General features: G+C 42.4%; 1 protein-coding gene across 1 annotated transcript; it reads right to left on the bottom strand.

Annotated features, from left to right (window-relative positions):
• Nucleotides 1-275: 275 nt before the first annotated feature.
• On the bottom strand, nucleotides 276-27175 carry LOC132825210 (amiloride-sensitive sodium channel subunit beta-like). Its single transcript, XM_060840271.1, has 12 exons — nucleotides 26856-27175; nucleotides 24834-25107; nucleotides 23798-23988; nucleotides 18423-18526; nucleotides 17596-17759; nucleotides 17192-17290; nucleotides 16628-16745; nucleotides 11763-11841; nucleotides 10253-10310; nucleotides 5599-5660; nucleotides 3811-3886; nucleotides 276-821 (listed from the first exon to the last, which is right to left on the bottom strand). The coding sequence occupies exons 1-12, from the start codon at nucleotides 27173-27175 to the stop codon at nucleotides 456-458; spliced, it is 1911 nt and encodes a 636-aa protein (XP_060696254.1). The 3' UTR covers nucleotides 276-455.
• Nucleotides 27176-27661: the final 486 nt, after the last annotated feature.

The raw sequence follows: 27661 nt of genomic DNA, 5'->3' as shown, positions 1-27661 counted from the left end.
TGTGGATTCAACTCCCATTCGAGAGACTTAAACCCATAATCCAGAAGGATACTTCCAGTGTGGGGCTGGGAGGAGACTGCAGCTTTCAGATGAGGCATTAATCCAAATGCCATCTCTTCTCTTTAGGTAAATACATTCCAAAGTACTCTTCCAAGTTTTGCAATGTTGTCATCCTGACGAATAGTTATTTCCTCAATTGTAACCTGGTTATTTATTTTGTGGTTGATTGTGAGATCATGCTATCTGTTCAAAAGTATTTAATTGTGAAATAATTCTGGACATCCTGAGGTCATGAAGAGTGCAAGTTCCTTTTTTACAAATTGTACTGTGTGCTTGTGAGTGCTTTTTTTTGGGGGGGGGGAGGTGATCTCTATGGATTGTGCTAACCAGAGGCAGCAGCGATGGTTTTCCTTAAGCCTGTTTCTCCAACTGTAGAATGTGGCGCAAAATATCCATCAATTTTCATCACAATCCCAAGTTATCCTGCGCTGGGGAATCGGGTACATGCGTAGAGAGTCATACTGAGGAGGGGGTGTTCCTGGGATTACCAAGGTACATGGTCTTTCTATATGGGCTTCAACTTGGTCTGGTTCGAACCTAGCATTGGTGTGGTCTTCAATTGATTGGGTCACAGTTGGTGGTGGGTCAGAGCAGTGAATCTGAGCTCGACGTGACCTGCAACATGTACACCACTTCACCACCTTGATGACAGTGATCCAAAGACAATCAATCAGGATCTCTATCAGTTCAATGATACAGAGTATGGAGCCACCCATCCAGAATCCAAACTGGCCACCGAGTTTAGATAGAAGCCAATCGATCTGAAAACAGAGAAATAGTTGGAAAATGTTTATTTTGCAATATAAATATATACATGAGAATAGGAATGAGATGGTATCGTGATGATGTCATTGCGCTGGTAATCCAGATGCCCAGACTAAAGGCCTGGCAGCATAAGTTCAAATTCCATCTGAGTCTGCAGCAGCTGATGAAATTTAAATTCAATTTGTTAATGAATATGGAATTAAATGGTTGATTGGCATTAAAACCCAATTGGTGTTCCCATGTTTTTGAGGAAATGAAATCTGCTAATCCCTAGCCTGATCTAGTTGTGACTCCACACTCTAAGTAATGTGGATGGCTGTTTAATAGCAATGTTGTAACATTGTTCTTATGCCACAATTGGGAGAGTTATTCAATAGACTAGACAAACAACAGCGTTATATGATCAAACTCAACAACTTAATTGTCATGGATTGTTCTGGGTGTCTTCAACATTAACTGAACATTACCTGTGATGTTTTGTGGCATCAGATCAAATGTGAGCAAGGAAACCTCCTTTTCTTTACCAAATACCATTCCCCAAGTCCCTTGGCTAATGAATTGATACTCTTCCACGTTGAACACTCCTAATTGGAATAACTAGATGGCAAGGGCACTGAAAGTACACTGTGTGGGAGACCACATTATTCATCACCAAGATTGGTTTGGCAGTACCACTACTGACCAAACTAGTTGAGTTCTAAAGGTGGTGAGGCAACCAATGAGAGGGAAAGACATACTTGACCTCATCTTCAACAACCTATCTGGCATAGGTACAACTGTTCTTGACAGCATAGGAGTACAACATTTGTACAGTCCTGGTGAGGTCAAGTCCCATCTTCACAGTGAAAATACCTTCATTGTGTTGTGTGACATGACCACCGTGTTAAATGGGATAGATTTCAAACAAATCTAAAGCTCAAAACTGAGCATCCATGAAGCTGTGAACCATCAGCAGGAGCAGAATTGTACGCAAACATAATCTGTATCCTCATGGCTCAGCAACTTTCTCACTCCACCACTACCATCAAGGCAGCAGATCAACACTGGTTCAACGAAAAGGGCAAGAGGGTTTGCCAGGAGCAGCACCAGGCACACCTAAAAATGAGGTGTAAACCTTGCAGAGCTACAACACAGGACTACTTGTGTACCAAACAGCATAAGCAGTAATACATGTGATTCCACAACAACTGATAAGATCTTAGCTCTGCAGTCCTGCCACATCCAGGTGTGAATGGTGGTAGGCAATCAATCAGCTCAATGGTAGAAGAGCTCCACAAATATCTCCATCCTCAATGATGAGGGAGTCTAGCATATCAATGGAAAAGATTAGGCTAAAGCATTTGCAACAAGCTTCAGCCAAAAGTGTCAAGAGGAAGATCCATTTTGGCCTCCTCTGGAGGTCGGAGCTGAAAATGTGTTGCTGGAAAAGCGCAGCAGGTCAGGCAGCATCCAAGCAACAGGAAATTCGACGTTTCGGGCATAAGCCCTTCATCAGGAATTCCTGATGAAGGGCTTGTACCCGAAACGTTGAATTTCCTGTTCCTTGGATGCTGCCTGACCTGCTGTGCTTTTCCAGCAACACATCTTCAGCTCTGATACTCCAGCATCTGCAGACCTCCTCCGCTGGAGGTCCCCAGCATCACAAATGCCAGATTTCAGCCAATTTGATTTTCTCCATATGGTAACAAGAAATGGTTAAATGCTAAAGGCTGCAAGCTCTGACAACATTAATAGTACTGATGATTGTGCTTCATAACTTGTATCCCTGACTAAGCTGTTTCAGTACAACTACAACATTGGCATCCACCTGACAAAGTGAAAAATTAAGTAGACAAGCTGGAGGCTGAAAGAACACAGCAAGTTGGGAGATGGAGAAGTCAACGTTTCAGGTGTAACCCAGTTACACAGGTAAGTCATTACATAAAAAGTAGAACAAATCCAACCTGGACATTTACCATCCAATCAGTCTACTCTCAATCATCAATAAAGTGATGGAAAAGATCATCAACAGTGCTATCAATGTTTTGCAGTAATCTGTCTACTCCATTTGGATTCTACAAGGTCCACTCAGCTTCTTACTCCATTACTGTCTTGACAAAGGAGCTGAACTCTAGAGGTGAAGTGAGAATGATTGGCTTCTAGGCCATATTTGACCCTGTGGTACCAAAGGACCCTAACAAATCTGATAAGTATGAACTGACAGTTGTGCTGCACTCAAGCATTCAGTCCCTCTGCCATTGACATACAGTGGCAGCAGTGTGTAGCATCAATAAGCTGCACTACAGTTACCAAGCCTCCTTCAAAAGTGCCTTTTAAACCTGTATTTTTTTTCCCCTAGAAGGACAAAGGCAGCCAATGTATGGAAATTATCCCCACCTGTGAATTTCCTTCCAAGCCACACACCATCCTAATTTAGAATATTGCCATTCCTTCATTGGGTCAAAATCATGGAATTCTCTTCCAAATTGAGTCAGAAGTCACATGTCACCAGGTTCTAGTCCAACAGGTTTATTTAAAATCACAAGCTTTCAGATGGCTGCTTCTTCCTCACCTGGCGTCATGTGACTTTGTTCACTCCAGTCAACACTGGCATGTCCACATCATGTCTTCCAAATAGCACTGTAGGTGTACCTAGACTAGGTGGACTGCAGCAATTCAAGAAGGTGCTTACCAATACCTTCTCCACACTAATTGGGGAAGGCAACAAATGCTGACCAAGTTGGAAATGCCTACGTCCCATGAAGTTATAAATTAAGAATGGCCAGTTGGACCCAATGTATAATATTTCCTATCGTGAACAGCATATAACTCCACTGTCCCTGAATAAAAGGTGTACTATTCACTCCCGTCTGGTACTGTGTGTCTTGTGGCAGTGTTCAGTACTATGCATCCTACAAATGCCTCCATTGCAAAGGTCCTACAGAGTCCAGTGATATCTTTGGGAGAATGAAGATTGAAGAGTGTGATGTGCTTTTAGAAACTTACTGTTAGGGCCGGGTCCTCCTGTATTGTCCTGTAATTAATCTCTTGGAAGTAAAAGTTTAATTTCAGGATGTTTCTTCTGTAAAACATTTCAATTCATGATTAAATACTGTTTCACTTTTTATTCTTAGAAATAGTCTGCTGACTTACAGAAAACGATATATATACTGATCAATCATTTTCCTATTACTAATTTTAAAGATTATGCCCCTTTATTCTGGAATCCACTCCATCCAGAGGGAATAGTTTGTCTTTATCTCTACTTTGTCATTTCATCTTTATATATTTCTAAATTGGATAGCTCTCAACCTTCTAAATCCAAGGCAACACCTTAGCTATTATTTTTTGTTTGATACTGTCGTGCAAATTGTATTGACGTATTCTCCACATTGAAGCAACTATAGAAAGGCAGGTGATTCTCAAAAACCCTAATCTGTACTTCTGTGTCTGTATCTGCTACCTGCAGTTGTAGAGTAATGCAGCATAGAAACAGCCTTCAATCCAACCAGTCCATGCCGACCATGTTCCCAAACTAATCTAGTCCCACTTGCCTGCGCTTGGCCCACATCGCTCCAAACATTTCTTATTGTGAACTTATTCAATTGTCTCTTAAACATTGTAAGTATCCCTGCATCCACCACTTCTCCTGGAAGTTCATTCCACACTCAAACTCACTCTCTGTGCAAAACAAAATTGCTCCCATTCTTTTTAAAATCTTTCTTCTCTCACCTTAAAAATATGCCCCCATTCTTAAAATCCCCTTTGCTAGGGAAAAGACACTAGTCATTCACCTTATCTATAACCCTCATGATTTTATAAACCTCTATAAAGTCCTAATCTCCAGTGAAAAGGTCCCTGCCAATCCAGCCTCTCCTTATAATACAAATCCTCCATTCCTGGCAATATCCTGTAAATCATTTCTGAAATTTCTCTAATTTAATAATACCTTTCATATACCTTTCATACAGAACTGGACACAGTACTCCAACCACACGGAATCAATGTCGATTTCACCACTTTCCTCATCTCCCCTCCCTCCACATTATCCCAGGTCCAACCCTCCAACTCGGCACAACTCTCATGAACTGCCTTACCTGTCTGTCTTCCTTTCCACCTATACCTTCCACCATCTGCTCTGATCTATCACTATCACCCCCCCACCTTCATCGATCTATCGCATTACCAGCTACCTTCCCCCCAGCCCCAGCCTCCTCTCATTTATCCCTCAGCCCCACTGGGACCCCCCACATTCCTGATGAAGGGCTTATCCTTGAAATATCGACTCCCCTGCGCCCCGGAAGCTGCCTGATTGACTGTACCTTTTAATTGCATAAGTCCTGCCTTTGTTTGTTTTATCAAAGTGCAATATCTTGCATTTATCCCAATTAAACTCCATCTGCCATTCCTCAGCCCAGTGAACCAATTGATCAAGATCTCTTTGTAATCTTGGATAACATTCTTCACTATCCACTATACCACCAATTTTGGTTTCATCTGCAAACTTTTATATTCTCATCTAAATAATTTATATAAATTATATAAAAGTGGACCCAGCACCGGTGCGTGTGGAAGATCGCTGGTAACAGTTCTCCAGTCTGAAAAACAACCCTCTATCACCACCCTCTCTCCTGGTGTTAAGCCAATTTTGTATCCAATTGGCAAGCTTACCCTGAAGCCCTGTGATCTGACTTGTTACGAGTACAGGGTGTTGGAAAGCTCAAATATCCTTTCCAGCGTCCTGTGTTTTGTGATCTAGTCTGTTTCATGATTCACTTAACTCTGGGAACTCACCTGTTAACAGTAACAGCAGCTGAGGAATCCCTTTCATACGATAAGATGTGGTAAATCCAATCCTGAATTTTAGATAAAGAAAGGATTTTAGACGCTTATTTTTGAAAAAATTATTGTAGCAAACAAAATGGTCACCAAATTTATTCAGTGAGCGGATGAGTCATAAAAATCAGGATCTCCCAGTTTCAGTTTGTGAGCTATGCCAACACGGCTGACTCCAGCCAGGAGGGCAGAATTAGACCACTTTTTACAAAGGCAGAGTTGAATCAGCCAAGATTGCTGTAAAGTTTGTGTTATCTGCATGCACCAGTAACAGGTAGTTCAGTAAAAGAAAATGCTGGTTGTGGTGGAGCGATTACAATTGTAATGAGAGGTGGAAAGGATGTGCATTACTTTTTGTAGCAATGCTTTTGAGTATCTCAAAAAGGAAAAGTTGGTAGTTGTGAACAACAGCGACACTTTTATCAAAGTTTAGTGGAGAAAACAGTAAGTAAATAGTTATTAATAATTGGGGAGAGGGGTAGGTGATGTGAAAACAAATATTGCTCTGCACTTGTTCCTCTTTCTGGCTGGTTACAGACAAATGTTCACATTTTGTCTGTTGGATAAAGGAGAAGAATGAAGCACAAACCAGAAAAACATAAATGAATAGTTTAAATCAAGAATGTCATCTCTATGTAAGTCAAAAAGTTTAAAGTTATCATGGTTTGCAGTCGGGGGGGGGGGGGGGGCATAATGATTGGAGCATTCCAGTTGCTACGCTGCTGAATAATACAGGTTTACTGTATTGCAATACAAAGAGCTTGTTGTATTCAAGTTATCTTCTGCACTCAATTGCACTTTACAACAGTGACTATACTTCAAATGTACTTTGATGGGATCTGTCTTTACTGATGCAACCCTTAGTTGATCAGTTCTTATAGATTAGCCTACCAGGAGAATCAGGCATCAGATTACTACGTACTCTGCTGACCATGCAGTACAAAGAACAAAGAAAATTATAGCACAGGAGGGGTGGCATGGTGGCTCAGTGGTTAGCACTGTTGCCTCACAGCACCAGGAACCAGAGTTTGGTTACCGTCTTGGGTGACTGTGTGGGAGTTTGCACATTCTCCCCGTGTCTGCGTGGGTTTCCTCTGGGTGCTCTGGTTTCCTCCCACAGTCCAAAAATTTGCAGGTTAGGTGAATTGGCTGTGCTAAATTGCCCATAGTGTTCAGGGATATATAGTTCACACAACACCAGGTTATAGTTCAACAGGTTTAATTGGAAGCACACTAGCTTTCAAAGCGTTGCTCCTTCATCAGGTGGTTTCGGAGCGGTGCTCCGAAAACTAGTGTGTTTCCAATTAAACCTGTTGGACTATAACCTGGTGTTGTGTGATTTTTAACTTTGTACACCCCAGTCCAACACTGGCACCTCCAAATCAGGTTAAGTGCATGAATCAGGGGTAAATGTAGGGGAATGGGTTTGGGTGGGATACTCTTCAAAGGTTGGTATAGAATTGTTTGGTTGAAGCTGAAAAATGTGTTGCTGGAAAAGCTCAGGTCAGGCAGCATCCAAAGAACAGGAGAATGCCATATGTCTTCTTGACCAATCTATTGACCTGTGTTGCCAACTTCAGGGAACAATGGACCTGAACACGCAGATCTCTCTGTACATCAATTTTCCCCAGGATTTTTCCATTTACTGTATAGTTTGTTCTAGAATTGGATCTTTCAAAAGGCATTACCTCGCATTTGCCTGGATTGAACTCCATCTGCTATTTCTCTGCCCAGCTCTCCAATTTATCAGTACGCTGCTGTACTCCCTGACAGTCCCCTTCACTGTCTGTTACTCAACCAGACTTGGTGTCATCTGCAAACTTGCTAATCAGGCCACCTATATCTTCCTCCAAATCATTTATATATATCACAAACAACATTGATCCCAGCATGGGCCCCTGTGGAACACCACTGATCATGGGTCTCTGTTTAAGTAGCTCCCTTCCACTACTACTCTCTGTCTCCTATTGCTCAGCCAGTTCTCTATCCATCTAGCTAGTGCACCCTGGACCTCATGCAATTTCACCTTCTCCATCAGTCTTCTACGGGGAACCTTATGAAACACCTTACTGAAGTCCATATATATGACATCTACAGACCTTCCCTCATCAATCAACTTTGTCACATCCTCAAAGAATTCTATTAAGTTGGTAAGACATTACCTTCCCTGTTCAAAACCATGTTGCCTATCATTAAAAAGCCCATTTTCTTACAAATGGGAATAGATCCTAACCCTCAGTATCTTCTCCAGCAGCTGCCCTACCACTGACATCAGGCTCACTGGTCTATAATTGCCTGGATTATCCCTGCTGCCCTTTATAAACAAGGGGACAACAAGGGACCTCCCCTGGATTCAAGGATGCTGCAAACGTATCTGTTAAGGCCCCAACTATTTCCTTTCTCACTTCTCTCAGTAATGCGGGATGGATCCCATCTGAACCTGGGGACTTGTCCACCTTCATGTCTTTTAGAATACCCAACACTTCCTCCCGCCTTATGCCGACTTGACCTAGAATAATCAAATATCTATCCCTAACCGCAACATCCATTATGTCTCTCTCTTTGGTGAGTACCGATGCAAAGTACTCGTTAAGAATCTCATCCATTTTCTGTGGCTTCACGCATAACTTTCTTCCTTTGTCCTTGAGTGAGCTGACCCTTTCTCTAGTTACCCTCTTGTTCCTTATATATGAATAAAAGGCTTTGGGACTTTTCTTAACCCTGTTTGCTAAACATATTTCATAACCCCTTTTAGCCCTCTTAATTCCTCGTTTCAGATTGGTCCAACTTTCCTGATACTCTTCCAAAGCTTCGTCTGTCTTCAGTCGCCTAGACTTTGTGTATGCTTCCTTTTTTTTTCACAATTTCACCTGTGATCCATGGTTCCCTACTCTTGCCATTTCTATCCCTCATTTTCACAGGAACATATCTCTCCTGCACTCTAACCAACCTCTCTTTAAAAGCCTCCCACATATCAAATGTGAATTTACCTTCAGACAGCTGCTCCCAATCTGCATTCCCCAGCTCCTACCAAATTTTGGTATCGTTGGCCTTCCCCCAGTTTATCTCTCTTCCTTTAGGACCACTCCCGTCTTTGTCCATGAGTACTCTAAACTTAAGGAGTTGTGATCACTATTCCCAAAGTAATTTTCTACTGAAACATCAATCGCCTGGCCGGGCTCATTCCCCAACACCAGATTCAGTATGACCCCTTCCCGAGGTGGACTATTTACATATTGCTCTAGAAGACCTCCTAGATGCTCCTTACAAATTCTGCTCCATCTAGACCTCTAATGCTAAGTGAATTCCAGTCAATGTTGGGAAAATTAAAATTTCCTATCACCACCATCGTGTTGCTCCTACATCTTTGATAATCTGTTTACATATTTGTAACCCTATTTGTACTTTGCAATGCCCTGAGATTGTAAAAGGTACTACATAAATGTAAGTTCTTATTTTATGTTTGGTAAAACAGTTTATACTTGGTTATTCTCGACCAGCTGACTAGGGTTGGAAGAAATGAAACAGGAAGTCGACGTAGATGCGCTGAGGTGTAAAATCAGAATTCACAATCAATACAATAGGGAGGAACCCAGGACACTTAAATCTTTGTGACAAAGAAATAAATGTTAGTGGACTGACTGCTCCAGTTTTGACTCAATCATAGTAAACATAGTTATTTAACTTTTTAACATCATAGACATTCTCTGTATGGAAGGAGGCTATTTGCCTCATATCAGTGATAGTTTGCTATATTACTCTAATATTAATCTCAATGCCTCATCATCTCCCATTGCCTTGTATCAATCCTGATCTACTTGCATTTTTAATTGTGTACCCTGAATCTGATTCTGATTCAAATGTCTATTTAGTTTTTTCCTTAGTTCCTGCCCTAATTATTCTCTGTGGCAAAATATTCCAAGCTCCAATAATCCCCTATGTAAAGGAATTTCTTCTGACGTCTTCCCTCACTTTCAGTGCGAACTTAGAATTTAATTTAAAATCATATCCCTGGTTGATGTGATATTGACAAGATACATTGACTACCATCCCTGTCCTCCATCCCCAAAATATGGTCACACCTGCATTGTCCTTCCCAACGAAACCATGTATGAGCCTGGGTATTAAATTAAATAAAAAGAATAAGGTTCTGGAAAAACTCAGCAGGTCTGGCAGTATCTGTGGCGAGACTTATTGTTTCATGACCAATATGACTCTTCTTTGGAACTGAGGTTTGAACACAATCTGTTTCTATCAGATCTCAAGTATCCAAATATTTTGCTTTTGTTACCTGGTTATTGAACATCAGTGTCACCACAAACCAAATCCTGTCTCTGCCAGAGCTGGCCCTCCGAGAAATTGTCAGAAATAGGAAAGGTAGCTGATTTCACCCTTTTCTCCAACAATTCAAAGAATTTGAGGCTAATTATCAACAACAGCCCACATTTATCTTGTATCAGAGTACATTGTGAGGTGTGGATGATGAGGAAGGAGATTGTACTTTCATATGCTCCTGTTATTGATGACACATTGCTACAGGTGCAGCTATCTACTGAGTCACTGGGAAAGCTGATGAAATATTATTCAATTTGTATCAAAAGTTCAGGCCTACCTCAGAGGACTCGGATGGCCAATCAGCCATAGACATGGTCAGTCTGTACTGGGTCTCACTGCAGGGAGACAAGATGCTTGATGAGTAACTCTGAAGAAATTCCACCTGTATTTATCTTTCACTCACACTTCATTTTAGCATTTCTTACGATTCCACTTTCTCCATTCAGCCCCTCAATCCTGCTCTGCCATTCACATGGCTGATCATTGTAGGCAGTACCCTAGTTCTGCCTTCTCTTCATACCCTTTGATCCATTCAGTCCTAAGAACAATCTCTAGCTCCTTCTTGAAAACATTCAATGTTTTGATCTCAACTGCAAAGAATTTCACAGGCTCACCACTCTCTGGGTGAAGAAATTTATCCTTATCTCAGTTTTAAATGGCCTATTCTGTATCCTTTGAGTGTCACCCTAGTTCTGGACTCCCACGTCTTGGGAATACCCTTTCTGTGTTTACTCTACTTAATCCTGTTAGAAATAGAGTTCTATGAGATGCCTCATTCTTCTAAACTCCAGTGAATGTAGTCGTAACTAATCAAGGCACTGTACTCAAAACCTCTTCTACCATTTCCCTTCTTCATTGCCTGCTGTGCCTGCATGCTTTCTTTCAGTCAGTGGTGTACAAGACCACCTAAGTTTTGTTGCACCTCTCCCTCTTCCAAGCTATTACTGTTCAGATAATAATCTATCTTCCTGTTTTTGTTGCCAAAGTGGATAACTTCACATTTATCTACATTATACTTCATTTGCCATTCACTCAATCCTCTCACTTAATCTTGCCTATGTCATTTTTGACATTCTTTGTCATTCAACTGAAATTGAAGCTGAAACCTTTCTGTCACTCATTGGCAATGGTGCTTCTCACCATTCTGAGCTCGGGGATGATCACAATTGGTTTTGATTTTACTCGCCCCAGTGGGACAATCAAAGATTACTCCATATGCTTGTGCAGAAAATCTTGATTTAATGGATCCAAACCTCTTGAGCATGTGTGCATGTTCTGGTGGAAAGTGGACATTCTAATATGCTGCTAGCTTCCTGCTTCTGAGCCCCCATCATTTCCTCAGGTATTGTAGCTCATCTATTTCACATATTTTGGGAGCTGTCCTATGGCTGCATCATGGGAACCACTATGGAGAGTGGGGAGGTCATAGGTGGGGGTATCTGTGGGGACAGTGGAAAGATGGGTCATCACTTGGACACTTGAGGCTTGGATCTGGTACTACCCCCCTCCCCCACCCACCCACCCAATCAAAAAATGTTTCATGCTGTATCAGCAACTTTTATAAGGTTTATCTGAAAAATTGGGCTGGACCAATTGTGGAATCTTGCAGTCCCTGATCAAGGCCAGGAAAGGGAGTCAGAGGATACAGAGAGTGACCAGTACACTGAATGGAGTCAGGTGTGGGCAGAGAAGACACAAATGAATGAGGCAATACCATGGGTGGGAGAAGGACTAGTTGCAGTTGCCTCTCTGAACTGTGTTTGAGAACTGAGCAGTACAGAACTCACTTGCAGGGCTGCTTGCAGCTCTCCAGGCAGTCTGAATGTTCAGCTTCTATTTGCTGTTTCAGGTGGTAATAACAGTAACCTAGGGGATACAGAACAGTGGCAATTAGACACAACAAATTCACAACACCAAGTCTACTCTTATGATTACCCTTAACCCTATTTCCCAGGCCTGTTACCATTGTCCATTATATTTTCCTCCCTGATGTTCTTGTCTAATTCCTTTTCTGGAAATGGATTTTTTTAACCATTTGTGGGACATGAGCATCATTGACTGGCCAGTATTTATTGCCCATCCCTTGTTGCTGTTGAGAAGGTGACAGTAAGCGGCCTTTTTGAACTGCTGCAGTCCACAAGTTGGAGGTTGATCCTCAATGCCATTAGGGAGGGAATTCCAGGAGTTTGGCCCAGTGACACTGAAGGAATGGCAATGTATTTCCAAGTCAGGACAGTGAGTGGCTTGCAGGGGAACTTGCAGGTGGTAGTGTTCCCATGTATCTGCTGCCCTTGTCCTTCTGGTTGGAAGTGGTCTCGTGTTTTGCTGTCTGAGGTGCATCCTGCAGTGCACCTTATAGATAATATACAGTGCTGCTACTGATCATTGATGGTGGCGGGAGTGAATGTTTGTGCCAATTAAGCAGGCTACTCTGTCATGGATAGTGTCAAGCTTCTTGTTGCTTGACTTGCATCCATCCAGGCAGGTGGGAGAACATTCCATCATACCCCTGACTTGTGCCTTGTAGATAGTGCACAGGCTTTGGGGAATCAGGAGGAGTTGAGTTATTCACTGCTTAAACTGGAAGCACCAGAAAATGGAGACACACAAATACCAGGTGGGACAGACCACCAACGCTTCACCGGAGATCCACTGACGATGTAACTTGGCGAGGTGATGCAACATCTGCAGGAAAATATATCAGCTTGGTGAGTGAATGTACGACCTCATTCCTAGACTCTTATGTAGTCCTGTAGTCACTGTGTTTATGTGATGAGGGCAGTTGGGTTTCTGATCAATTGTAACTCCAGGATTTTGATAGTGGAGGGTTTATTGATGGTAACAGCATTGAATGCGAGGGATGGTGATCAGATTGTTTCTTATTTGACATGGTCATAGCCTGGCATTTGTGTGGTGTGAATGTTACTTGCCATTTATTAGCCCAAGCCTAGCTGTTGTCCACATCTTGTAGAATTTCAACATGGATTGCTTCAGGATCTGAGGAGTCTTGCATGGTGCTGAACATTGTACAATCAGTGAAAATCCCCACTTCTGACCTTTAGCTGGAAGAAAGGTGATTGATGAAGCAGCTGAAGATGGTTGGCTCTAGAACGGTATCCTGACAAACTCCTGTAGAGATGTCCTTGAGTTGAGATGACTTATCTCTAACAACAACAACCAGCTTCCTATATGCCAGGTATGAATTGACGCAGCAGAGAGTTTGCCCCCGATTCCCACTGATTCCAGTTTTGCTAGGGATCCTTGATGGCACACTCAAATGCGGCCTTGATGTAATGGGTAGTGCCTCTCACCTCATCTCTGGAATTTAGCTGTTTTGTCCATATTTGAACCAAGGCTGTAATGAGATCAGGAGCTGAATAGCCCTAGTGGAACCCAAACTGGGTGTCAATGAGAAGGTTATTGCTAAGCAGATGCTGCTTGACAGCATTGTTGATGACACCTTTCACACTTTACTGATGATCCAGGATAGACTGATGGAGCGATAATTTGCTGGGTTGGATTTGTTCTGCTATTTATGTACAGGACATACCAATTTTCCACATTGTCGGGTGGCTGCTGATGTTGTAACTATACTGGAACAGCTTGGCTAAGGGAGCGGTAAGTTCTAGAGCACAAGTCTTCAGTACTATTGCCAAAATGTTGTCAGGGGCCATAGCCTTTGTAGTGTCCAGTGTCCCACATGTGATATCATGTGGGTGAATCAAATTGGCTGAAGACTGGTATCTGTGATGTTGGGGACTACTGAAGGAGTAAAAAATGAGGTCTGCAGATGCTGGAGATCACAGCTGCAAATGTGTTGCTGGTCAAAGCACAGCAGGCCAGGCAGCATCTCAGGAATAGAGAATTCGACGTTTCGAGCATAAGCCCTTATTCCTGATGAAGGGCTTATGCTCGAAACGTCGAATTCTCTATTCCTGAGACTACTGAAGGAGGCATACATTTTCTAAGCTAAAACTCTGAAGAACCACCTTCTCCCCTCACAGTTTATATTACCAATTCTAATCCTGAAGTTTTGTCCTTTCACTGATCCATTCATGTGAAAATATTTTTACACTGTTGTAATATTAGCATCCATTCTTATTTACATGAACAGAAAACACAAAGTAAGAATACATGGAAATGTTCACATTGGAAGACTCTATAACAAGTGAGGTAATTCAAAGATCAGAATGGGAACCTCAGCTGTTTACAGCCTATAGTAATGTATAGATGAGAGAACAGGTATGAGGTACCCAAGTTTGCAAAAGATATGTTAGTGAGAATGTTGTTGTTATGGAAATAAAATGATTGAAATAACGTGGCAGATAGAGTATTCAATCAGAAAATTTGAATTTGTTCACTTTGATGGATGAAATACGGCAATATGTTTGTATGAGAGGGGTCTTGGGGTCCTTGTACACCAATTGCAGAAAGATAATTTGCAGATATAAGGTAAAGTCACATAGAAAGAGATGACCGGGTGGTGAGTTTAACCTGAGGGTCACAACACCTCAGGTAAAGGGTGAGGTTGAGAAGGCAAGACCTTCATGGTGAAATCAGCTAGTACAGGAATTGACCCCACGCTGTTGGTGTTACTCTATATTGCAAACCAGGCATCCAGCCAACTGAGCTAACCAACCCCCTAATGAGCAGGTATAGCGAGCAATTGAGAAAACAAATGATTAGTTGTTGATGCAAAGTGGTTGAAGAACAAAATAAGTCTTATTACAGTTATACAGGCCTTGCTAAATACATCTGGAAAAATAATGTGTGCAGTTTTGGAATTCTTACTTAAAGATACACTTGCCTTCGAGAAGTGCCACACTTTACTAAACGGATTCTTATGTTGAGAGGATGCTCCTATGAAAGATTTGATAAGCTGAGTCTAATGTTTTAAATGAAGTGATCTCATTGAAACATAAAATTCCTCAGGAGTTTGACAGGTTTTGGGCTGGGAAAGCTAGGTGCAGATGTCAAACATTTAAGACTACAGTGAAGATAATTTTTCCACTCAAAAGACTGTGATTCTTTGGAACTCTATCCCAGAGGGTTTGGTTGTGCTCTCGTCAGTAAATCTGTTCAACAGTCGAAAGATTTTGGATACTAAGGGAATCCAGAATATAAGGATAATACAGCAAAATGGGTTTGAAAGTGATCAGTGATGATTGTAGCAAATGGTGAAGAAAGCTTGAAACAGCAAATAGCCTATACCTGCACATGTCTCTTATGTTCTTCCATGAACCAGCACCAGGACCAAGTTAATGCACGTTCCATTTTCTGTGCATCATATTGTCAGTTTAATATTCTCTGTTTGTATACAGAAATAGAACCCTTTGGTTTAGATATATAGCCTAGATAGGCAGAAAGAGGACCATGGTGATTTCATATGCTCACTATAATTAGTTACAGGACTTTAAAATTTTTTTTCTATTTAGAAACAGGCCCCTTTCAGTTTAATAGAGTCTGTGTATTCAGAGACAGAGCACTTAGTTTAATGAAACTCTCTCTATTTTCAATTATAGGATCCTGTTAATTTGCACACTGGTCCCATCTTTACTGAATATGCAATGTTCCCTTTAACTTATGTTTGCTCTGAATGGCTGGCTTATTGCACTGTACATTCTTCTTGACATTCAGTCATTTGCAGATGACACCAAAATTGGAGAGGTAGTGGACAGCGAAGAGGGTTACCTCAGATTACAACAGGATCTTGACCAGATGGGCCAATGGGCAGAGAAGTGGCAAATGGAGTTTAATTCAGATAAATGCAAGGTGCTACATTTTGGAAAGCAAATCTTAGCAGGACTTATACACTTAATGGTAAGGTCCTAGGGAGTGTTGCTGAACAAAGAGACTTTGGAGTGCAGGTTCATAGCTCCTTGAATGTGGAGTCACAGGTAGATAGGATAGTGAAGAAGGTGTTTGGTATGCTTTCCTTTATTGGTCAGAGTATTGAGTACAGGAATTGGGAAGTCGTGTTGTGGCTGTACAGGATGCTGGTTCGGCCACTGTTGGAATATTGCATGCAATTCTGCTCTCCTGCCTATCGGAAAGATGTTGTGAAACTTGAAAGGGTTCAGAAAGGATTTACAAGGATGTTGCCAGGGTTGGAGGATTTGAGCTACAGGGAGAGGCTGAATAGACTGGGGCTGCTTTCCCTGGAGTGTCGGAGGCTGAGGGGTGATCTTATAGAGGTTTAAAAAATCATGAGGGACATGGATAGGATAAATAGACAGTCTTTTCCCTGGGGTCGGGGAGTCCAGAACTAGAGGACATAGGTTTAGGGTGAGAGGGGAAAGATATAAAAGAGACCTAAGGGGCAACTTTTTCACGCAGAGGATGGTACATGTTTGGAATGAGCTGCCAGAGGAAGTGGTGGAGGTTGGTACATTTAAGAGGCATTTGGATGGATATATGAATAGGAGAGGTTTGGAGGGATATGGGCCAGATGCTGGCAGGTGGGACTAGATTGGGTTGGGATATCAGGTTGGCATGGACAGGTTGGATCGAAGGGTCTGTTTCCATGCTGTACATCTCTATGACTCTATGTTTGTTTATGGCATGACAAATTCCCAAACAAGATGCTGTTATTCACCCAGAGAGCTTAGAGGGAACACTGAACAAGTTCTTGTCAGTTTAATTCATGACTTACCCCAGTTTGGATGATCCTCATTATTACAGTAATATTCCCCTTCTGGTAAAGGGTAGTTGTGATGTCCACACCCACAGAACTTCACCATATGATCCTGGAGACAGGACCGCAGACAGGTCTGAGGATAGAATTCAACCAGATCATAAGAGAAACCAAACTAGTTGAGGGTTAATTTCCAGATTAAGTAAATTTATTACAGCAGCCCTCTCAATCTAGATACAACTTTAATCCCAATGAATCAAAACCCTTCTTATCATTGTACAGAATCCCAAGTGGACAAAACCTCTTCCAATGATAGTCTATGTCTGTACAATCCACACCCATAACCAATATCTGTGGACCCTGCACCCCAATAAGAGTCAGTGCCAGTATAGTCCCTACCCATTGAGGGCCAGTACCTAATGAGAACCAGTGCTTATGTTCCACAGACACTGGCTGTAACTGTACCCCAGAAAGAATAGCCTCAAAGTCAAAAACTGATCAGAAATTAGACTGCACTTCTAGAAGGGAGTGGAAAAGCTGGAAATCAAGACAGAACAGTGTCTGACTGAAGGGCTGAAGTACCTGCATTGTATAGGTGGTATTGTAAAGAGTCTTCACATCCACATCTGAACCATCAAATGTACAGTGACTATAGGAACCACCCAGACGTACTATTTCGTCCTGGCCAAAGAAAAGAATTAAGAGCATTTAAGAATTATAATCTTTTATTTATGTAGTGACTTTCATACAGTGCTGGTAAAACAAGCTAAAAAAATCTGACTCTGTGGTAATTTGGCATTCATCAACTGGGCCAATGCTCCAGTCAAGAATACAAATTGGAGGGGCTGAGAGCTGAATAAATGATCAATAATCTCTGCTTTGCATTCTGTGTCTTGTTCATATTTCAGCTGATTTCAAGAAATGAAAGAGAAGAGCTCATCTCTAGCCGCCACAAGCTATATTGTAATACTAACGACTACACCTACCACAAATATGCCTATGGAGGTCTCTGTGCCAGCCATGGCATACAGCCCCAGATCCTGGAGGAAGGGGAAAGTGTTCTGCTGGTGCAGCATGAACGTGGCTCCAGCTGCAATGGAGAGAAAGGGGTTGTAATCCTCCTCAGAGATATCTAGCACCAGCTTCAGCCCTGCACATAAAGACCAACAATCAGTTCCACACAGATCCCCTCAGCTACATTACTAGAAAGACTTGAAGAGCATTCATCTCTAAGTGCTCACTAACAGTGAGTTAAAAAATGTTTTTTTTATTAATGTTCGGAGTGTGGGCATCACTGACAAGGTCAGCATTTATTACTCATCCTTAGTTACCCTGAGATAGTGTTTGATGTGACTAGGTCACTTTTGCTAAGCGGGAAGTTAATGGTTAATCATATTGATGTGAGACAAACTGGGCAAGGCAGGTTTTTCCTGGTCTCTCAATTGGACAGTAACACATAGTTTAGTATTAGAGACAGAAAGAAATGGATGAGCGAGAAAGAGAACAAGACAAAAAGACAGCAGGAGGCAGAGGTTAAGTGAAACATAGAGACGTGGACAGTTGAGAAAGAAATAGCAATGGGGTATACAGACAGAGACAGTGAAGGGAAAGGGAGGGAGACACACTGCTTTGAAACATTGCTCAGGTATTTCTGAGGTGCAAGTTAGGAATGACGTGAGGAGAGACTGGACACAATGAAAACCTGAGGTTGTCACTGGTGTATTATAGGATTATTTCATTCACAATATTAAAGTGAACCTTTGGTTTTGTGGAAAAATTACTGATTGGCACGAAAACAAAATGCAGACGTTACCAAACTCTGCACCAGGATTGGATGTTACTAGCGGCTCTATCTCCGAACCCCAGTTGAAGATGTAACAGTTGCCATACGTTGGATGCATCAGCTGTGTGAAGTTTCTGAAAGACAAAAGAGCATTCTTAACTCTTAGTGTCATAGAGTCATAGAGATGTACAGCATGGAAACAGACCCTTCGGTCCAACCCTTCATGCCGATCAGATATCCCAACCCAATATAGTCCCACTTGCCAGCACCTGGCCCATATCCCTCCAAACCCTTCCTATTCTTATACCCATCCAAGTGTCTCTTAAATGTTGCAATTGTACCAGCCTCCACCACATCATCTAACAGTTCATTCCATACATGTATCACCCTCTGCATGAAAAAGTTGCCCCTTAGGTATCTTTTATATCTTTCCCCTCTCATCCTAAATCTATGCCCTCTAGTTCTGGACTCCCTGACCCCAGGGAGAAGACTTTATCTAATCCATGCCCCTCATAATTTTGTAAACCTCTATAAGGTCACCCCTCAGCCTCCAACGCTCCTGGGAAAACAGCCCCAGCCTGTTCAGCCTCTCCCTGTAGCTCAGATCCTCCAACCCTGACAACATCCTTGTAAATCTTTTCTGAACCCTCTCAAGTTTCACAACATCTTTCCGATAGGAAGGAGACCAGAATTGCACGCAATATTCCCCAACAGTGGCCTAACCAATGTCCTGTCAGCCGTAACATGACCTCCCAACTCCTGTACTCAATACTCTGACCAATAAAGGAAAGCATACCAAACACCTTCTTCACTATCCTATCTACCTGTGATTCCAATTTCAAGGCGCTATGAACCTGCACTCCAAGGTTTATTTGTTCAGCAACACTCCCTAGGACCTTACCATTAAGTGTATAAGTCCTGCTAAGATTTGCTTTCCCAAAATGCAGTACCTCACATTTATCTGAATTAAACTTCATCTGCCACTTCTCAGCCCATTGGCCCATCTGGTCAAGATCCTGTTGTAATCTGAGGTAACCCTCTTCGCTGTCCACTACACCTCCAATTGTGGTGTCATCTGCAAACTTACTAACTGTACCTCTTATGGTCGCATTCAAATAATTTATGTGAATGACAAAAAGTAGAGGGCCCAGCACCGATCCTTGTGGCACTCCACTGGTCACAGGCCTCCAGTCTGAGAAACAACCCTCCACCACCACCCTCTGTCTTCTACCTCTGAGCCAGTTCTGTATCCAAATGTCTAGTTTTCCCTGTATTCCTTGAGATCTAACCTTGCTAATCAGTCTCCCATGGGGAACCTTGTCAAACTCCTTGCTGAAGTCCACCACGAAGGTCAGGGTCACCGGTCTATAGTTCCCTGGCTTGTCTTTACCGCCCTTCTTAAACAGTGGCACCACATTTGCCAACCCCCAGTCTTCCGGCACCTCACCTGTGACTATCGATGATACAAATATCTCAGCAAGAGACCCAGCAATCACTTCTCTAGCTTCCCACAGCGTTCTAGGGTACACCTGATCAGGTCCTGGGGATTTATCCACCTTTAACCATTTCAAGACATTCAGCACTTCCTCCTCTGTAATATGGACATTGTGCAAGATGTCACCATCTATTTCCCTACAGTCTATATCTTCCATATCCTTTTCCACAGTAAATACTGATGCAAAATATTCATTTAGTATCTCCCCCATTTTCTGTGGCTCCACACAAAGGCCGCCTTGCTGATCTGTGAGGGGCCCTGTTCTCTCCCTAGTTACCCTTTTGTCCTTAATATATTGGTAAAAACCCTTTGGATTCTCCTTAATTCTATTTGCCAAAGCTATCTCATGTCCCTGTTTTTCCCTCCTGAATTCCCTCTTAAGTATACTCCTATTTTCTTTATTCTTTTCTAAGGATTCACTCGATCGATCTTGTCTATACCTGACATGCTTCCTTCGTTTTCTTAACCAAACCCTCAATTCCTTTAGTCATCCAGCATTCCCTATACCTGCCAGTCTTCCCTTTCACCCTGACAGGAATATACCTTCTCTGGATTCTTGTTATCTCATTTCTGAAGGCTTCCCATTTTCCAACCGTCCCTTTACCTGTGAACATCTGCCTCCAATCAGCTTTCGAAAGTTCTTGCCTAATACCATCAAAATTGGCCTTTCTCCAATTTAGAACTTCACCTTTTAGATCTGGTCTATCCTTTTCCATCACTATTTTAAAACGAATAGAATTATGGTCGCTGGCCCCAAAGTGCTCACCCACTGACACCTCAGTCACCTGCTCTGCCTTATTTCCCAAGTTTTGCACCTTCTCTAGTAGGTACATCCACATACTGAATCAGAAAATTGTCTTGTACACACTTAAGAAATTCCTCTCCATCTAAACCTTTAACACTACGGCAGTCCCAGTCGATGTTTAACAAGCTAAAATCCCTGACCATAACCACCTTAATATTCTTACAGATAGCTGAGATCTCCTTACAAGTTTGTTTCTCAATTTCCCTCTGACTATTGGGGGGGGGGGGGGGGTCTATGATACAATCCCAATAAGGTGATCATCCCTTTCTTATTTCTCAGTTCCACCCAAATAACTTCCCTGGATGTATTTATGGGAATATCCTCCCTCAGCACAGCTGTAATGCTATCTCTAATCAAAAATACCACTCCCCTCCTCTCTTGCCTCCCTTTCTATCCTTCCTGTAGCTTTGGATTCTGGAACATTAAGCTGCCAGTCCTGACCATCCCTGAGCCATGTTTCTGTAATTGCTATGATATCCCAGTCCCATGTTCCTAACCATGCCCTGAGTTCATCTGTCTTCCTTGTTAGGCCCCTTGAAATAAATGCAGTTTAATTTATTAGTCCTACCTTGTCCCTGCCTGCCCTGACTGTTTGACTCTCTTCTGTTCTCAGCTGTACCAGTCTCAGATCGATCGCTTTCCTCACTATCTCCCTGGGTCCCACCCCTCCACCTTACTAGTTTAAATCCTCCCAAGCAGTTCTAGCAAATTTCCCTGCCAGTATATTAGTCCCCTTCCAATTTAGGTGCAATCCGTGCTTCTTGTACAGGTCACTTCTACCCCAAAAGAGATTCCAATGATCCAAAAATGTGAATCCTTCTCCCATACACCAGATCCTCAGCCATGCATTCATCTGCTCTATCCTCCTATTCCTGCCCTCACTAGCTCGTAGCAGTGGGAGTAATCAGATATTACTACCCTTGAGGACCTCCTTTTTAAATTTCTGCCTAACTCTCTGTAATCTCCCTTCAGAGTCTCAACCTTTTCCCTTCCGATGTCGTTGGTTCCAATGTGGACAATGACCTCCTGCTGGCCCCTCTCCCCGTGAGAACATTCTGCACCCTCTCTGAGACATCCTTGATCCTGGCACCAGGTAAACAACACACCATTCTGATTTTTCTCTGCTGGCCACAGAAACGTCTGTCTGTACCACGGACTACAGAATCCCCTAACACAATTGATCTCTTGGAAGCTGACGTACCCCTCGTTGCATTAGAGCCAGTCTCAATACCAGAAACTTGGCTGTTCGTGCTACTTTCTCCTGAGAATCCATCACCCCCTACATTTTCCAAAACAGCATACCTGTTTGAAATGGGTATATCCACAAAAGACTCCTGCACCAGCTGCCTACCTCTCTTACTCTTCCTGGAGTTAACTCATCTATGTGACTGTATCTGAGACCTTCCCCCCTTCCTATAACTGCCATCTATCACATATTGTTGCTGTTGCAAATTCCTGATCGTTTCTATCTGTCTCTCCAACCGATCCACTCGATCTGATAAGATATGCATCCGACAGCATTTATGGCAGATATAATCCGCAGTAACCCTTAAACTCTCTTTAAACTCCCACATCTGACAAGAAGTACATATCACTGCAGAGGCCATTTTTGCTCCTTCACAATCTACAGACCCAGAAAATAACACCGTCTTATTCCTCTACAAACACTGCCCCAGGTTAAATTAATAGCTATGGCTTATATTTTAAGTTTAATCAAGAGACTTACCTCCAAAAACCTATAATCAAGAAAGAATCCACTATACTCACTACTGCAGCCTTTCTCTTGGACAGACTTAAAACAACAATTTACTTATCTGATTCTGTGCTGTGAACTTCGCCCAGCAGTTCCTCCAAGATTAGTTGTGAATTTCACTGTTTGTTAATTTTCCCAGATGCACTCCGATGTCCAGCAATACACGAATTCAAACAGCAAATGCGGTAACTGTGCAGGTTCTCTCTCTGTCTCTCTCCTGCCATGACCTCACCATGTGCTTCCTTTGTCTGCTCTTCTCCCTTTTCAACTGCTGTTATTTTGACTTTTTTTTCCCCAAAGTTCCAAAACAATGCAACAGCATATAAAACAGTAATTGCTGCTCCTGGAATTTGAGGAAATCACCTCCAACACCCAAAATACCTCAAAAAAAGGAGCAGCTCTTACAGCCAGAAATGTTTCCTGTCCTCCATCTTGGATTTCTTGCCGTGCTCAATTCTTATTGCAGATTGAGCTTTCATTCCCCAATGACTCAATGACATCCTGGCCTGCACTGTGTTGGTTGATAACAGCTGAGAGAGTAGTGGGATAACCACAACTGGGGTTTAGAGGTTCAGCCAGAGCTAGGAGAGCTCTTTCTCTCTGGTCAGGCAGCAACTAATTCCACCTTAATGTATAATGAAATTTAAAGCATGAATTACTGGTATTAGCTTATTTTCTGGAGCAACTGTAGACTGTAGTCACTTGATTGAAGTACTGGACTTTATCATAGGGCAGTACATAAAGGATTGGAAACACATAGGACAGAGTCTGGGAAGACTATCAAGACAAACGGCCCTTCCTTAAGATTTTGCCACATCACATCTTATTCTTATTCTGTCATTCTTGGGAATGTGAAGTGGCTGGAAAAGTCAGCAATTGGTGAGCTTGCTGCAGTCCATGGAGGTTAGAAACCTGTATAGTGCTAGTTAGGAGGGAGCCCCAGGATTTTGAGCCAGTGACAGTATATGAACATGTATACAGTTCTAACTCAGAATGGCAAATGGTTTGGAGGAGAAACTGCAGGTGGTGGTGTTCCCATGTATCTGTTGCCTGGGTTCTTCAAGGTAGAGTGGGTTTGAAAGGTGATTTTGAAGGAGGCTCGACAAGTTGCTGTTGTATCTCCTGTAGATTGTAAACGTTACAGGCACAGTGTAGAAGTAGTGGAGGGTGTGGCTAGTTAATTGTTTTAAATTTGGGAAATAACTGATCCCATCAGCCAAATGTTCTACTGAATTGGTCAGAAGATCATGTCTGCCCCACTGGATAATGCAGTTTGATTTTATTTTGGCAGTTTTGCAGTATAAGGCACTTAAAGATCTACTAGTGCAGGAGGAGGAGATCTAAGAACTTACTCAAGGTTACAGGGCTGTCCACCGAAAACACAAGCCAGAATGAAATCCTGTCCCTGCTCGCCCATCATCAAGCGGTCTGTTCGAGGCATGTTGGACATGATGCTCATGTAATGCAAGGAGTACCACTCATTCATTGCCTCTAGTGCTGTGCTGAAGTTTCTGTATATACAGCTTGACCTGTTCTGATCACACTAAGAGGTAAACAAAAATACGTTGTCACACTCAGTGAACACAATACACTCATTGTATCTTCATTCCGCACAAACCACATTTCACTGTATATACTACCTTGAATTGGAATAATTAGCACAAACATAAACAGCCATTAAAATGGCCACCTGCACACGTACAAATAGGCGCAGTGACACCGTTACCGATGACAGACATCCCCAAATCAGAATGAAGCTGTGCACAAACAAACAATGTCACTACTTTCCGACTACTAGCATCACACCTGCTGTGCCTGCACAGAAAACCCTACTGAGGCCAAAGTTCCAGGACAAAGTTCAGGAGTTGGAGCAAGGTTTGGAAGCAGGGACAATGTTCTAGGAACAGGGACAAGACCTGGGCAAAACAGGCAAAGTTCAGAACTGGAGAAAAAAGTCATGACATAGCACCAGCCATTCAACTGAGCTGCTGTACAGAGTGGACAAAGGAGTGGGAGCAGCTCTGCACCAAATTTGGACTTGGATGGAGAACTGGCAGCATCAAGGACTTTCTCTTAGTGTTACTGAATGCCTGCGGGCTGGCTCAAAGACTATTCTTCTGGTTGAAAGGCAGTTGTGTCTGTTGCTTGGCAGTGACATAGCACTACCAGATTGTTTCTGCACCTATGCACTCTTTGTGCCACTTGTGGCAATCCTGCCAATCTGATTAAAACTGCGCCTACTGTTCTCACCAAAACTACAGTAATACTGATTGAAACTTTGCAAAACATGCAGACATGCACTCACATAAGTACTGATATGTTATATACAGGCATACACATAACCATGCACATATATGCAAATACCCACACTGCACTACCTTTACTTACCAGTTGCAGTGCCACTTTGAAGGACCCCAGCTGTGACCGGTTCCAAGCTGCTGAGTGAGTTTGATTTTGATCAGATCCCAGGATGTGTAACACAGTCTCCACACCCTGTTCATTTGTTTCAATGATCACAAGTGAGGCTACCTTGCTCCAGTTTGTCTGTGATGGTGGGAGTACAGCTGGAATTGTTCCATTCTGGTCATAACTGTAAATATGTTCAAGTGCAAGTTTGGCAAACTTGTCCAAATGCTGCAACAACTGCTTGGACCTTGTGTACCTGAAATTGGGAACAGACTGTCTTAACATCAAGAACCAGGAGATTTTCAAAAAAACAAAACAATAGACCACTCAGTCACTTGTGCCTGTTATGCCATTAAATGAGAATATGACTGACCTATGACCGAGCTTCATAGAAGTTGCTCTGAATCCTGGAATATCTTTGGTTAGCAAAAATCTGTTAATCTTACATTTAAAATGAACCATTTATCAAGCATCAATTCCTGTATGTGGATGTGAGTTTCAAATCACTGCCACTCTAGTGCAGAATTTATGTGTTTTTAATTTCCTGAAGGGTTTTGCTTTAATTTTTATACAATGCTGCCTAACTCTAGACCAGCTCCCATCTCCAAGTAGTGGAAATAGTTTCTCTTTATCTATATTTTCTGCTTTCCTTAATATCTTACAAACTCCACTCAAGCATTCCTTCACCTTCAAAATATATGCCTTGCTGGTGTAATTTTTCTCCTTCAAATCTCGGTATCATTCTGGTAAATCTACACTGCACTTCCCCCCAAGACCAACTTATCCTTCCTCCAGTGTGATACCCAAAACTGCTAACAGTAATGTTAATGTGATGCCCATCAGGGTTTTGTATAGTTACAGCACGTGTGGTCCCTCTTTCATTCCTGAAAGCAGACATTCTGGCTGGTGAAGGCGCAAATACACCTTCAGGATTATTACAACAGGGGAAGTCGTTCAACCAACTAGCCTGTCCCATCACATGATTGCTGATCTGTAACTCTGCCTTGGTTAGAGATATTTGATTGGAGCAAGTGGGAAGAACATGTCTGAGGGCTGGCATCTACAGGACTCAGATTTAAGACATTTGCAAATAAAAAGTGTCATGAGGAGAATTTCTTTATAGAGTAGTTTTGACCGAGAATACACTGTCTGAAAGTAAGTAAATTCATTAGTAACATTAAATGGAAAATGGATAAATACATTGAAACGAAGATTGTTTTTTGTTGCGGAGCGGGAACAGTTGAATGGGATGTTTCAGGTAACTCCTTCAATGAGTCTTCACCAAGGTGATGTACCAAATGAGCACCTTTGTTGTCTCCTTTACATCCTCACACAACAAAAATCCACCTATCTCCGTCTTGATAGCCCAAAATATTCTCCGGCACCCATATCCTTGTGGGGAGAGAATCCTGAAATTCCACTTTTCCTTGTGTGAAGAGAGGTTTCCTCATGTCACTGCTCAACAGCCTGATGCTATTTTTATTGATTTTTCCCAAATGCCAAGTTTTTGGTTTTAGACTGTGAGAGTTTGTGCTGCTTTGATATCACCAGATGACCTAATACTATTCTCACTTAAAGTCCATTTGGATGAAGAATGGATGGATCACGATCAGGAAGCAAGAATCTTGCCTGATTTCCCCTTTATCTGAATACAGAGCCTATTCATAATGCCAAACACTGCTATCTGGCTGAGACTAGCTCATTTAACATTGACTGCATGGCAGATGGGCTATGGGACTATTGTTTAGCTCTGGTCAATACCTTCCCATTTAAAAAAAATCCAGTAGGACGCGAAACAAAAAATCTGGGTATGCTGTGAGGACTTTCCAAATACAACAATTGGGATGGTACTGATGATAGAAGTTCTGGTATACCCTTCAGGGACAAGGCACTATCTGCTGAAAGGTTGGTTCAGGATTTACCCATCTAAGGTTTGCAGGGATATTTGCAGTGGAGGAGAAAAACTTCTTCCCTGGATGTAATAACTTAATTGTACCATTTTACCTGAAAGGGTTGGTGTTACAGATGGTGACAGCAGGGAAGTTCATTGCTTTGAAACCAGTCCTCAGGTTCATGCTGACCTCCCAGGATAGGTAACTCTGAATTAGGATCACCCACTGCCAACAGACCAGCCCTGTAAATACCAGAGTCAGAATGAACCACATCATCCGCTTCTTGGGTCCCTCAGTTACAATGCGCTTGGGTCCATGTGTGTTGGTATTCTCACAGTACCAGACCAGGAGTTCTGTATAGGTGTAACCTGGTCCTTTCTGCAGCCGGTGCAGAGTACAGGTTAAATATCGTTGCATCTTCAGGCAGACCATCCTGTTGGGTACAGTGGGAAAGGTCAGTTAGTTTATCTCAAATCCATTACTTCATTTTAAACATACTCACTCATCATTCCATCCAGTGACCTTAGGAGTGGGGCAAATCGTCAGGGATCAGTGTTAGCATTCTTACCTCAGTTGGCCGAATGACTGGTTTATCATACAAAGGGATACCCACAATGTGAGTTCAATGCTCTGCCAGCCTCTCCCCTCGCTGAGATGCAGTAACCCCCAGATTAAACCACCACCAGTTGGAGAGTTGCTTGAGGGGCAGTAGTAGTGCCCTTACCTCTGAGCCGTGAGGTTCAGGTCTCACCTGCTCCAGGGGTTTGTAGTAACATCTCTGAACAGGTTGTTTAGGAAAATATTTAAACCACGATCAGTCGTTTCTCTCTGATGAGAGGACGAGACTATGGCGGCTATACCTTTTTATATTCAATTCAGATTTTGAGTTTAAATACCTTCGGTTGTGTTGAACGTCTG

This window comes from Hemiscyllium ocellatum, chromosome 20, assembly GCF_020745735.1.
Source record: "Hemiscyllium ocellatum isolate sHemOce1 chromosome 20, sHemOce1.pat.X.cur, whole genome shotgun sequence".
Taxonomy (NCBI): domain Eukaryota; kingdom Metazoa; phylum Chordata; class Chondrichthyes; order Orectolobiformes; family Hemiscylliidae; genus Hemiscyllium; species Hemiscyllium ocellatum.
This window is presented reverse-complemented; position numbering and strand designations above follow the sequence as displayed.

Coding starts and splice junctions, on each gene's coding strand:
- LOC132825210 (XM_060840271.1), bottom strand. CDS start 27,175: ATGGTCTGCCTGAAGATGCAACGATATTTAACCTGTACTCTGCACCGG. Junction 18,527..23,797: donor GGACAGCCCTGTAACCTTGA/GTAAGTTCTTAG, acceptor TTTGTCTTTCAG/AAACTTCACACAGCTGATGC. Junction 822..3,810: donor AGGAGGACCCGGCCCTAACA/GTAAGTTTCTAA, acceptor CTCTGTTTTCAG/ATCGATTGGCTTCTATCTAA.